We start from the raw sequence: 14930 nt of genomic DNA, 5'->3' as shown, positions 1-14930 counted from the left end.
ACACAAAGTCTTCTCAATTGGCAAGTGTTTCAAAAGGAACAATGTGTGACATCTACATTTAGGAGAGACATCAGTAAATAGGGTTTCAAATTGTGGTTGAAAGTTTATTCATGTAATGGGTTAGTGACAATACTCCATATTATGTGGTTCGTTTGTTTAATCGGTCTCATATAATGAAGTTTTAATAATGTAAAACAACAAGGGAATTAGCTATTCCAGACCAGCATACACATAGCAAAACAAACAAGAAAAAACATCAGTAAAATGACTTCTTCAGGTATTACAAGTTTTACACTATCCTATGGTTTGATGTCAGTGTCAAATAAAATGTGTTTTGATACTTAACGGCAATAAAAGGTGGAGCCAGTACTTAAATCTGTTAGGTTATGCGAAAGCTTGTCAGCTGGTCCAAAGCCCGTGACAAGTGTGCAGGGACTTGAGTAACTTCTTCTTAGAAGCTGGGGGCGTGACGGGTTCCAGTCAAGATGACGTGGGATGTGCACAAATCTTCCACTTGGGTCCAGCTGTGAGGGAAGTGAAGTATGTAGATACTTGCTCCTCAAAACAACTGTTGATGGAAAATAAACCAGCATCTGGTTGGGTACACTAGAGTTTTAACTCTCGGAGCAACCCTCAGAGCCAGTTGTCTCGGTAGGTTTTTATGCTCACTAAGTCACTGACGGGACAGAATCCAATGTGTTAACTGGAACCTGGTTGGTGGATTATTTTTGCCACACAAACATTTTATTAACTTGTGGTATTGGAGTGATCAATAACACATGGATAGATAAACCATTGATTACTACTTTAATGTGTTAAGCCTGTTGAATGGGGTTCCCATTCCTCCTAAAAGCGGTTGTTCCTTGCCCCAAGCTGATGCCTAATTGATCAAGCAGTTTTTGTTGCAGGGTCACAAGAGGAATGGGACAGTTGCGTCATTATGCCTTGGTTGACCAGAAAAAGTTAATGGTGAACGTGATTCAGCAGCTGGTCAGTCCCATGGTCAGGAAACCAGAGGCAACAAACATTCCTGTGTATCGTATCAAATTACTTGAAATGCATTTTATTCCTTTAAACCACAAATGCCATTACATTTATTAGATGATCTCATCCAGTTATACAACTTTATTTATTTTTTTACATAGCATTTACATTGCATCCAATTACACAGCTGGATATATACTGAAGCAATGCAGGTTAAGTACCTTGCTCAAGGGTACAATGGCAGTGTCCTACCAGGGAGTCAAACCTGTAACCTTTAGGTTCCAAGACCAATTCCCATTTCACTACACTGCCACCTGTCAATCTGTAAAATTGCCCAAATCTGTAAATGCCCCTACACTAGCCATTGTATAAAGAGCATGTCGCAATAAATTTCAAAATATGTTTCATCACAAAAAAATTGCCTGGGCTAATCAGAAACACACAGAAAATGAAAAAAATTAAATTAAATAAAACTACTCAAATTTAAATAGTGTAAATGTTTTCTTCCAATTTTTCTTACAAATCTATTTACAGCAATTATAAGTAAAAACCCAAAGCCTTTACTCCCATTGAAATATTGTGAACATTATTCTGTCAATGAAAGCAATGAACAAAGCTATTTACATATTACAATATATTATTGTGAAGTTTTAAAAAAAAAATTTTTTTAACCATTTTAAGTAATTGAAATTATACTGGTATTCAAATTGGATAACTTAATGACTGTATCTTAATTCAATACCCTACTATAACACTTAACACAGGAACTGGCAAATTTACACCATCCGCTGTCTATGCATGTAAATCCAGACCAAAAACCTTTCAGAAACTCTAAGTTGTGCCAATGGCCTTAAGTAAGGCCTAATGTCAAGGCGGTGAGTGTATGTACAGTCATGGCTTGTGTAGTGCAATCTTTCTTTCTTTGGAGTTTGTACCTTGCACTCTTGATGAAGACATTCAGCTACACTTCATTAGAATAAACTATTCATTTTAATGTAGGATATGTATGAGCTAGGTTCGTTTACCAATTGAATCACAGTCCTTGTACACGGAAAGAAGTTCATAAGAGTAAGTCATCATATTTGTTGTTTCAAACAGTATTATTTAAAAAAATCTCATTCAGTATACCAATATCAGTATCAGTTCTTCCCTTCGTCTTCATAGACAATGGCAATCCCTCTCCTGCCCTCCACTGCTTTTACAACCGGCGTTCTTCCCAGTTCCTGTTCCAATCCCTGCCAGGTACGACCCTGCAGGAAAGAGGCTGTAGCACAAAACAGTTTTTAGTGGTGTGAATAAGACATCATTAAAGACTCAAGCACCATTAGAGGATACACTTGAAGCTTTGATTTTATGCAGGCTAATAAATCCCCTGGGCCAGAAAGTGTTCCCATAGAATTTTATACAATTTCAGCTACAGCTAAATCCCAAATCTATGTCAATAATGGAATGTGAAGGAGGGAACCCTTCCAAACTTCACGTGTATCACATTTTTAATTGAGTGGGAATTATCCATTCTATTTCACATTTCATTGGATCATTTTACTTAAATGCTAACACAGACATTGCAAGACTGATCACTTACGACTGGATTTACACATTTTGTTTTTCTTGGCTCTGTACACCAGCATGTTGGATTTGAAATGAAATAATGAAGATGATATTACAGTGCAGATTGTCAGCTTTAATATGAGAATATTGACATCCATATTGGGTGGTTTGTGAAGAAATTACAGCCCTTTTTAGTTCCCCATTTAAGGATAGGAAAAATAATAGAAAAGATTAAGGGGAAAGGACGCTCTGCTCAACTTAGCCTCAGCAACGCATGACTGAATTTGAAAATTTGTGGTCCAACTGTGATGGTTTATTTATGACATTCTTCAAGCATATTTATTAGGCTGACTTTTCAGTTGATGCCAGAAACTCTTTGACAATCTGGCTGGTGTCATCGGTGTCTTCATTGGACGACACCAGAGGGGAAAGAGTGGAATAAACCTTTGATAACAAACCTGCTGTGTTGTTGTGAGCCACGGTGAGGGTCTTGTTTCTCTGAACCACAGAAGTATCATCGCTGCAGTCAATAGGCAGAGAGGAGGAGAAATATGTGGATCTAAGAGCCCCGGTAATGAGAGAGACATCCACTTCCTCTCCATCGTTCTCATCGGCGTCTGGACTGGGCAAGTTCACACCATTGCAAGCCCCTGCAACAATTTATTCTGTTAATTCAGTGATATATGCCATGTAACATCCTTTAGAAAAATATAAATTATTACTCTATCGGTAATGTAACATTCCACCCACATGCATTCCACACACATGCACAGGGGACTTTCGATATCAACCACCAATTTTGTTGTCCCACCCTGAGATTTTGTTTGACAAATTTACTTTGAGTTTCTTCCAATTGTAAAGCATTTGTATTTCCCATTTCACTGGAAAAGAAAACCTTTGTTTAAACAATTGACATGTCTAGCCTCTGGTTTTTGCATAAGAGGACTTCTGTGGATATGAAAGTTATCAGAGTTGAATTGAGTGCCATGAGATTTTTGAGCTCCTCCTTGTTCCTCCTATTTCCTGACAACGATCTCCCTTGGTCTTATAAGTTATGCAACATTGTATTACAACATTTATAATAACTCATTCATTGGTTAAGAGAGCCCCCTGTTAGCCAACTAATCACATCCCTTATTTAATTCCCTGGATGTTTATGTGCAAGTTGTAATTCATTGTATTGTCTATATTGCCATTATTCTTTATTTCTGTTTGAAATATTTTACTGTATATGGGGGTGTATGGATGTTAGATTTCATGTATTTGTATTATTTCTGATCAAACTGAAATATTGAAGTTCCTAATTCTAACTTCCCCTATTCACAATAAATTCAATAATCCGTTAAAAAGGATGGCGTAATGTTTCCCTCTTTCACAACGAATGATGACCGACTGACCGAAGAAAGCCCATGTTGGTATAATGAGTTAGGTTAATATGATTGTCATTAAAGGAAACAGCTATTAAGTTTCATCAAATAAAATATGCTACATGTAGGTTGAGTGAAGGGGTTAAGCACACAGTAGTAGTTAATAAATATTTTTACTTAATTGCCACTTCCCTGACCAAATCAATCCCACCCTACCTGGCAGTAGATCTCTGAAGTCAGTTACATACTGGCCCGTCCACTCCTTGTGCTTGTTACAAGCCACCTCCATCTCAAAGGGTGTCACCACAGGACGGTAGAACTCACTGGAGTCCAGAAGAGAACTCTCTGAGCAAGCCACCAGGACAAAGATGTCGATCTCTAGAAAGTTGGCCAACTTGGGAACATTCAATTTTCCCATGGCAAACACGTAGCTTTTTTTTCCAGCCTTGCGAACTGTATCTTTCAGTTGATCAATAATTGTAAGGTAACTGGCTACACCAAGAGTGCCCACCAGGATTCCCACCACACCAGCGTCCTTCGCTTTCTCAATCAAGTAGTAGCGCTTCATCAGGGCACGGTTGATGTTGACGGTCTCTCGCCGCCACACTGTTGTCTCAGGGTCAAACGAACTGAAACAGCACTGGTTCCAGGTCATCATGAAGTTCGTTAGCGTTGCGCCCTCTTGCCCGATGTAGAACATACTATAGTCCTCCACCTTATACTCTTCTTTCAAGCTGAACACTCTGCCAAATTTATGAACATACTTGCATCCATCCTGGTGTGAATGTGTTGGTGAATCAATGTGCTGACCCTGTATTGATCCAAGAATGCAACACTGATTCCCATCTACATGAAGAACAGATTTCACCACATTTGGATACTCAGGGGAGAGCAGGTCCAGGAGATCATCTTAAAAGGAGAAAGCAAAATTACTGCCAGGGAAGAAAACACTTAAATGATTTGTTAATCACAATCTTCCAATCAATCTAAATCCAATTTAGGTGGTTTCAATGTCAACAAGAAAACTCATCCAAATGTTGTTGCAAATTACTCCTAATACCAGAGGGATGATTTCTGATCAAATATTACAACTGGAAAAACTGGACAGCCAACTGGCAGAATGAGAATAAACATAAAATTTTATACTGCCTGTTTTTAAAGGAAGTGGTGAAAGAATGCTTAAAGCAGCTCTTGTATCAAGCGCTTTAAAATCCTCTCATTACGAAGCCAGTAAGGTGTTTGATCAAGGACACTTAAAATGTTTTGAAGGAAAGCCACCATACAAGGTCTTACCCGAGCTTTGTCCCAAAAGAGAAGGCTTGGCAAATAATTTTAAAAATACATTTGAGAAGCTTGAAATACCTAACATCATATTACTTATAGCCAGAATTATAATAATCTAGCTTAAAAGACTGTGAAGAGAAGCACCATCAGAAGGTCCTTAAAGAATCATGAGGAAGCCTCCTTTTTTGAGGGGACAATGAGGACAAAGCTCGTCTTCCATGCGATGTAGGTAAGTTTAATACACACTTTGGGTGGGCCTTCCAAAACATTGGCCTACATGCTCTGCTGCCACCTCATCTACACAGCAGCTGAAAAACAAAAACCCGATCAGATGTACTGTCAATAAATACACTGCCACATTTTGTACCAATTAAAATTTTTTCAACAATTCTATTGACACAAATATTTAGTGAGCTTCATAATGTTTGGGACAAAATCATACTTTATATGGCTTTGTACTCTACAGTTTAAGATTTGTAATTAAACAATTCACATGTGCTTAAAGTGCAGATTCTCGGCATTTATTAAAGGGTATTTTATACACATTGGTTTCGCCATGTAAAAATGTTTTAGACATAGCCTCCTGATTTTCAGGACATCATAATGTTTGGGACAAAAAGCTTCACAGGTCTTTCTGGCTAAGGTGTGTTAAATTGCTTTATTGTTTTTTTTTAGGTTTAGCCGAAGCAAATGTTTAAATATTTCAGCAAAACTATTTGGATACTGCTCCTGGTAAGCGTGCCACCTTTATTTCATTTTTGGGTAAACCGCCTTTAAAATAACAACTATCTGGCTCTTCTTTTTCTTTTATGAGGCAACACAATATCAAAATTACATCAGATATTAAAAAAAAAAAACAGAATTTTTGATGTTAGTACACTCTTTTACCAATCTATCACCCTCCGTAGTTAGTTTGCGCTTTAAAACTAGTCATTTCGGCAAGGTCCCGGAAATGAATGGGAGTGAACTGAGAGCCTAACAGGGAGGAACGGTGATGCCGTTAATGGTTAGGATGGACAGCTGATGTTGCTAGTATTCATGCTATGCAAATAAAATTGGGTAGGCTCCAGAAAATGACTTGTGTTATACCGAAGTCAAATATCCCTTTAAACAAATGGGACAGGAAATTCTAAAATATATTTCATAATGAGCAGCTCTCTCACACAATAGTATAACAGTTATTGCATTCTTGTCACAATCTTATTTTTCAGTTGACTACCACTTTCATCTACTTGTCACAAAAAAGTATTCAACCTGCCATATGATGTGTCTCCCAGGATGTATAGTTTTGCACCCGTTTCCTTCTCAATTTGCGAAGCAATCTGTACTGAGTCCACCAGCAAGTCATCCGGGAACTGCAGGGCAACCTAAGAAACAAGAACATATTTTTATTACATTTAAAATAGCATTTTCTTGTCCTCATTGAATTTATACTGAGATAAAAGTGGGTAAAGGAGAGAGAAAAAGAAGAAAAAAAAAGTTAAGGGTGTGAACATTTTTGGGGAGTGCACATGCAGCACGCATGGAATTTGTAAACTTTTTATTCAAGTAAAACTGAAAATTGCTAAAATTTCTGATCAGTTAGGCTCCACAATTGTTATATCAGTTCCACACAAGAAATATAGTTGATGGCATGCCTTTGCAAAAACTTCCTTGAGAAAGTTTTTAGTGAAATGGTTCTGCTGAGTGTATCCCTGTTTCTTTGATTTGCCTTTCACTCTAAACAGCAGGGACAGAAACAGACTACATGCAGCAACTCATGAATGAATCCAGTAGCATTTAAATAGCTTTCTTTTAAAAAAAATGTAACTTCAGAAGAACATCAATTCATCTACATTAACAAAATGCTTCAAACATATTTCCTCCAAGGTGGTTTATCTTCATGCAACATTCACAAATGTGTTTTTGACTGCTCACCTTGACATGCCATCAAATAATATTATGTGCAAAAGGACAAAAAAACATTCCCACAGTAAGTCAATAATTTTTTCCACTTGCACAGATGTAATTACATTTCCTAGTACTCACCTTATTGAAAGAATTATTCTTTATGAAATCACAGGTTTTCTTCATCTCATACATTTCTTCAAGGATGTCCATTTTTGTGCTAATGTTTGTCCCAGTATCCACGGATCCTTGGGGGGCCTGGTAACCACTGCTGCTGAACATGGTTTGGAAAACTATTTTGAAAAGGGAACATGTAGGAAAAAAAACATAAGATAACCTGAAGTTGGAAAAATCTCTCTTGGAATTTATTCTCGATTTTGTCTACATAGTACTGAAGTGGAAGAATACATCACTCAATGAAGGGCAGCAACAGGCATGCAGAGGAATGTTTCATTATTAGGGCCTGTACTGACATCTCAATAAAAGAAGAAACCACAAAGCAACTGCCTAAGATAAATTTCAATAACATAATCAAAAATACTGTGCCCACTTCACTAAACAAGACAACATACGTACCATTAATGAAACATGTTTTTTTCGATTTGTAAATTTGCATGCAGCTGTACTAAAAAGACTTTCAGTTTGCGTCATGTTGTTTTGATATTTTTAAACTGCAGTATTTTTTTAAAAATCAGCCCATTCCTTTTTGCATTTTAATTCATATTTTTCTTTTGGTTACAGAACAGGAATTACAGAACTTATAGGCTAAATCAAACCACATGTTTAATAGACCACTGTCAGGTTTGTGATATTTCAGTTTCAATGCTTCAAACTGTCCCAATTGACAGTTTTTGTGCAATGAAAGATGTTTGATATTTACAAATGTTTCTCACAACTTGCTGGCTTTACAAGGCACAGGCCCTGTTTCTAAAATGAAGGTCCTTGAGGGCTGAGAACTACTGGTTTTCCATCCTCCCTTTACCTGGGATTCAGGTGTGACGACATTCTGGCCAATCAGTAGCATTCATTGTTCAGTTAATTACCTGGGAGAAAAAAAAACCAGGGCCAAATTTGGATTCAAGGGCCAGATTTGAGTAATAATGGGTGTAGGGAATGAGAACAAGGTGCACAAACTATTTAGTCAATGACTTTAATTAATCACTTGTGCTAAAAAGCATTTCTAAAAACAGGACACTTTAATTCCATTAAAGATGATGTGTCATCATCTTACAGTACACTTAAATAATCTGAAATGAAGTTCATATTGGCTGTTTTCTGACGTACTGACTAAATAAATTAGCTATGGCCTACTCCAAAGTCATATACTTACATGAGGGAAAAAAGACCAATATAACGTAATATATGTCTGGCTGTAGTTTGTGAAGCGACTATTGTTATTTCAGTGATTATGCCTATATGAGGTGTTGCAGTGGGGCATATCACAAAGCACAAGTATTACACAATTATCTACCCTGATGGGGAAGTTAAACACAAAGTTTGCAGAATGTGTAACTTGCATAAGTGAAAAGAGAAAGAAGAGGAAGTACTGTCCTTCAGATGAACTAGGCTGTATGTGACTGAGGACACGTTGAATACATTGCTTTTTCCCCAATAACCGAAACATCCCGTTTATACACCTGCACCAATTACAAGTGCCCTTGAAGCATCTGTAACTCCCTTTGCTTTTCTACTATCCCCATTTTTTACATGCAGAAATATTATTTTTAGAAAGCTTGTATTGCCTCCCTCAGAGATGTTTTGCACTCTCCATGCTGTCTGTAATAAAGAAGCTTTACAGCCCTAAACAGACAGCAGTAATTTCTTGAATCTACAGATTGTAAAACTGAAGAATTGACTGACAGAACTGAATGGAAATTTGTCAAATCACACAATTTGCATTAAATAATGGTACTGAAAAACTGAAGCAAATAATAAATTGTCTAAATCTGTTCAAAAGAAGAAGAAGACAATGTCTCAGTTCCCAAAAAGAAGATGCTAGTCCAAACTGCAGAACAATTAGACCAACCAAAAGGGTTGCCAAAGTGAACAAAAAATTTTTGTCTAGGAAAGCCTCATGGCACAAAGATGCATGCAAACCATAAAAGGTGAATCGCCAGCAGATTGCATGGAAAGACTGAAACAAGTGTTTGAACAAGACACAGGCATTCAAGATGTAGAGGGACAAACCACAGGTGCCACGGCCTCTAGTTTTGAAGGTGGGCTTCTGTCCAGTTAGAGTCAATACTGATCAACAACTTTTTGAACAATTTGCTTCAACTGGAAATTAAAACAAGTTGTTCAAAATGCAGGACATTGTACGCTGTGCGTTAGGACTGTGAGCACAAAAAGGAGCCAGAAGAAGTAAAGCTTCTTTTTCTGAATGCACCACAAGGAAAGCCAACAAGTTGCAACAACTGCTGTTTTTCCTCTCGTTTTCGCTTCACCCTTTTCCCAGTTAGACCCTGCATAACAGGAAGTGCTTGCATCTCGATGGTGCACCGATCCAAATGAAGTAGGACTCATGCACATTGCAGAATCTGCGGTCATCACTACTGAACTTTCAAAGCCTCTTCCTCGGAAGCCTCAGTACCCGCTAAAGCAAGAAGAGGAACAGCTCCTGTGGTTTCCGCTACGTTACAAAGAGGTATAAGCACTCCTCCTGCGCCACCCCCAAGCGGCTCACGATGTAAAGATGCTCATTTCCGAAAGCAAAGTGCCAGCCCTGCAACTGGGAGCGCAAGCCTCAGTCGCACCATTGCCTTCTCCATTCCCACAAGGAAGGAGGATTTTCTCTTTCTGTGCTCACAGGCTCACGGTGGTAAGCAGCACCCACATTAATTAGATGGACTGAATTGGCTTTGGATTCAGTTGACTCGGCTAGGATTGAATTCAATTCTAAACCTTACATTATTATCTAAATTGGACAGCTGAACAAACAAGTTTTTTTCAATCGCAAAATGTCAGGCAAATAATCATCTTACTCACGTAAAGATGGTGCAAGATTGTGGATCATATGCCAAAATGAAATGCCACTAAGTGGCCAGCCCCTTAGAGCACCGGTGGCTGCGCCACTACAGTCACCTGTTAATTTTTGCTCATGGTGAAATTACGGATTGAATGTCAGATCTAAAAACTAAGTATGCACACACCGCCATAGTATGTATAGGAACCGTTCGCTTTCCAACTTCCAATTAAACAATACAAGCCTTAATGTCATGTGGTGTCCTTTTTCTTCTTTTTGAGTGTGCGGTTCATGTTGATTGTAACTTGCCGGAGCAGCATAACTCCATAAGTGGTTGCTTCAGCACAGCGTTGTGCATTCAACCACAATTTACAAATTTTGCCAACTCACCAACATGGCAAAAGCAGATTCTCAGTGAGTGAGTTAGAACAACATGAAGCATGAAGTCTAGCTAGGATATATAGGATCATGATCGTATTACTGCTTGTAACGCATTTCAGTTATTTACGTAGCATCATATAATTAATATTGTTATATTTGCATTAGTCATAAGAGACATTGGTTAGCCTTAGCCAATAACTAACAATCCGAGCTGTTAGTATGGAATTGAGATGGCATGGAAAATACTCATTCAGATTTACCGTGTGCTGATATGATAATTTCCCTTGGAGTGATCATAACAGTAACAAATCAACCCATCCCTTTACAACAAGACTACATACTGTAGAGTAGGCCTACTTAAAAAAAATACAAGTATGAAAGATTACATATTAGAGTATGTTTACCACAGTTTCTCACAGCATTTTTGCATTATTTTTCAATATGATATTAATGCCTCAACTTAAACCATCATAAACAGGCAAATTTATATTATTTATAATGAACAAAAAGCATTTTATTCATTTTTGGAAAGGTTTCGGATAGGTTTTTGTACCCAAAGATATCTTATAGGCTACCCCTATTCTGATGACAAAATTATAATTATCACTTGAAAATTGTGCAAAAGTGAGTTTCATGTGTCAAAAGTTACTTGTTTACATTTGACAGATTTGACGACAAAGTAAATCTATCGTTTCTGTCACAGCACTTTAGACACAAGCAATATCGGAAGAGATATCCTAAAATTTACTTCTTACGGAGAAGAGTGCCTGACCCGCAACCGTAGAAATGTGTTAACACGGTGGCACAATTACCATTCTTGAAAAAAAGGCTATATGCTGTAAATGCATTTAAATAAAACCTACTATGCATAAAAAAGCATTTGTCAATCATGCTCAATCTGTTTATAGTACCACCATAGTGAGGACTGTTTTAAATCATATAGCGCTGCACCCTCAAAAAGGGAAAAGAAAAACTGTAGGCTACATGTGAACTTTAAATATAGAACCACTAGCCTGACTTTGACAACTTTGAAGAAGACGATATACTTTATTGAACCCCGTGGGGTAATTTGTCCTCTGCATGTGACGCATCCTAGTTACTTAGGAGCAGTGGGCAGCTGCCTCTCTTGTGCTGCGCCCAGGGGCCAACTCCAGTTCTGAGGCAAGTGCCGTGGTCAAGGGCACCTGCAGGAGTGCACATAACATGCATGTTTGGGTGTGGGAGGAAACCGGAGTACCCGGAGTAAACCCACACGAACACGGGGAGAACATGCAAACTCTGCACAGAAAGGCCCCAAGCCGAGATTCGAACCCACAACCTTCTTGCTGTGAGGCGACAGTGCTAACCACTATGCCCTTTTTTTTTTTTTTTAACTGGCTCAAGTATTTTGTTAAAACTCAAAAGTAATTTAAACATCCAATCAGAACCAGTGGCTTAATAGCCTACTATGTCAGTAATTAAGTATCATTTTCTACATGAGTATACTTGATGTACTAAAAGTTGTGAAGAAATTCAAGCATAATTCAGGGGAGTATCCAGCTAGTACATAAGAAATCTTCATCATCAGGCAATCTTCACGGCAAAAAAAACTTTTAAAAAAAAATAGCGCTTCCGATATTGCTTGTGTCTAAAGTGCTGCGACGGAAACAACGATAGATTTACCTTACCGTCACATCTGTCCAGAATGTAAACAAGTAAAGCATTCGTCACGGTCGGGAGAAATTTTATGACAGCGTCACTGCTACGGAGGAAAATAAAAGCAATTTAATTAACGTTAGCTGGCCTGGTTTTTATCTGACATGCAGCCTAAATTGAGCCAAGGTACAATATTCTCGAAGAACATTTTAAGCGTTAGGAGTTGGTTAGAAAAGCTCTCAATGTAAGAACATATGTTGAACACTCCACGGCTACCGTGACTAATTGCAAGGGGACAGCTACAACGTCAGTCTACGTAGTATGAATGTAGCAATCGTTGCTACCCACGACCACGTGTCGAATAACACCGGTGCTAAACTATCTAACGTGACAAACTGAGATTGAAACAGAAATAAGAGCTGTATAACGATTATACTGTGGTATCATATCTTAGATACTGAAGACATAGCTCTTGTAAAATAAACTCACCCGTGCTAGTAGTTGTGGAGTAACCCTAGAGACCGAAACTCCAAAGCGTGTATCAAAAAGAAAAAAGAAAAAAAGGCAATTGTAACCTACTAGAAACACTGTCCCGAGCAACGAACAGTTTAGTAATGCCGAGGCTTGAGCGTTCTTATTCTTCTTCTGAGGTTTAATGGCGGTTTAAACCAGCTTTTGTGCATTATCGCCACCAACTGGACTGGAGTGTGGAGGAGTAGATTTGGCAGGAAATAAATAAATAAATAAATAATTTTTTTAACTAAACCAGTTTTCCTTAGAAAGCTACGGAGCCCCTAAAGGGACGTGGGTGAGAATTTAAAAAATATATATTACTGCGTTCCCTCGCTAAGGGAACGCAATAATATATATTTTTTAATTCTCACCCATGTCCCTTTAGAGGTTACGTAGAAAGCTGATGATGTAACTGAATATTTTTTGATGACTTTCCTAGAAGATCCTCCAAACGACATACTGTGTTTTCCATTCCTCAATGATATAAATAAACTGTTCCGTTCTTAACTGCATTACATTGAAACAATATGTGTTCTACAGATTCTGGTTCATTACAGTGTATGCATTTCCCTGTCGGATGCTTATCTATTTTACACAATGTATCATTTAGTCCTGTATGACCAGTGCTTAAGCGCGTTATGGTGGTTTCTTCCTTCCAATTCCAGCCCCACATTCTCCCAGCACCAGCGTATTTCTCTATTCTGCACAAGTGTCCACCTTTTTCATCATTGTCCGAGTGTTCCTGCCAGATTTTGTGCATATGAAATTTGATATAAACCTTGGTCTCAGCTTTACTAAGTAAAGTGCGTAATGTTTTGGAGTCTTAGGGTCTGCTTGGCCAGAATATCTACTTCTTCATTTCCCTCTATACCTACAAGGGCAGGTACCCAGAGAAAAAGAATGCAAGCGTCAGTCATTTTTAACCTATATAATATATGGCTAATGTCAAGCAAAATATCCTGTCTGCATGAGGCTTTGCCAGATCTAAGACTAAAAAATGCTGAGAAGCTGTCAGAGCAAATTACCACTTTGTTTATTTTGTGTGGCTTTATTCACTGTAGATCTATGGTTATTCCCAATAGCTCAGCCATATACACAGCCAGATGATCTGACACCCACTTCTTTATGGCTAAATCAAATTTGGGAATAAACACAGCAGCGCCTGCATGACCAGAAACAGGATCCTTAGATCCATCTGTGAATACAGTTAACATATCTGCAAAGTGTTGTTCAATGTGTCCCTGAACTATATCGCAAATAGGTGGATTTTTAATTCAGTTTCTGTTGTAAACTCAAGTTTGCGCTTGGCATTGGGAATAACCAGGGAGGAAATTGGAACTGTAGGGCTATATGATAGATTGTGCAATCCTATAATTCCTACTTTAGCATCCCCTACCCACCCAAAACCTCTGAAGTTGGACTTGTGTGTTCCCAGCATTCTGTTAAAACAGCCTTAGTGGGGTGTGAATGTCTGTGCCCCTGTAAATTCACCAAATATGCAAGCATTAATTTGCTTCTCCTAATTCCCAGAGGCATTTCTCCCATTTCAACCTGCATTGCAGATACCAGGGATGTTTTAAATGAACCATTACAGATTCTAAGTACTTGAGCTTGTAAAACATAAAATTTCTTGAGGTTAGTTTCTGCTGCTGACATATACGCTATACATATGTAGTCTAAAACTGATCTACAGAGTGCCCAGTATATATTTATCAGAGATGTTCATTTTCCTCCCCATTCCAGTCCTGATAAGCACCGCAGGATATTAATAACATTCTTACATTTATTTCTGGTTTTATTTATATTTTCACTCCAGGTGAGCTTTTCATCAAACAAGTCTCCAATGGATTTAACCACTTTCCCTTGCTCTAATGGTTGCCCATACATTTTTAAGGATATAGGTCTGTGGCATCTCGAAAAACATAGTACTTGTGTTTTGCCTATTGATAATCCAAATCCCCAATTGTTTGCCCATTTCTCTACCTCATTAATTGCATCTTGCATTTTCTTTATCACATATTTCATTCTTTTATCCAGAAGGCCCCATAATCAGCATACAGAGATTTTCCTATATCTTGTTTTATGTGAGAGAATATATAATTTATCATTATATTGAAAAATAGTGGACTGCACACACTGCCGTGTGGAGTTCCATTCTCCACTACATGCACAATTGAATAGTCTTCGCCCACCCTTATTTGTATTTTCCTTTCAAACAAGAAGTCCAATACCCAATTATATATTTTGCCATCAATGTTTAATGATTTTAGTTTAATAAGGAGTCCCTCTTTCCAAAGCATATCATATTCTTTTTCTACATTGAAAAAGACTGCTACCACTACTTCACTGTTGGTCTGAGCTTTCCT

At 38.0% G+C, this 14930-nt stretch overlaps 1 protein-coding gene across 1 annotated transcript; it reads right to left on the bottom strand.

Moving 5' to 3' along the window:
- Window positions 1–1037: 1037 nt before the first annotated feature.
- Window positions 1038–12706, bottom strand: dph2 (diphthamide biosynthesis 2). Its single transcript, XM_064331809.1, is given in 7 exon segments — window positions 1038–2248; window positions 2994–3185; window positions 4119–4955; window positions 5433–5494; window positions 6441–6553; window positions 7215–7386; window positions 12550–12706. Coding segments are annotated over 6 exon segments (1470 nt in total). The 5' UTR covers window positions 7356–7386; window positions 12550–12706; the 3' UTR covers window positions 1038–2123.
- Window positions 12707–14930: the final 2224 nt, after the last annotated feature.

This window comes from Anguilla rostrata, chromosome 4 (genome assembly GCF_018555375.3).
Source record: "Anguilla rostrata isolate EN2019 chromosome 4, ASM1855537v3, whole genome shotgun sequence".
In the NCBI taxonomy this organism is placed as follows: Eukaryota; Metazoa; Chordata; class Actinopteri; order Anguilliformes; family Anguillidae; genus Anguilla; species Anguilla rostrata.
Note: the sequence above shows the minus strand (reverse complement) of the source record. Positions and strands in the feature narration are given on the sequence as shown.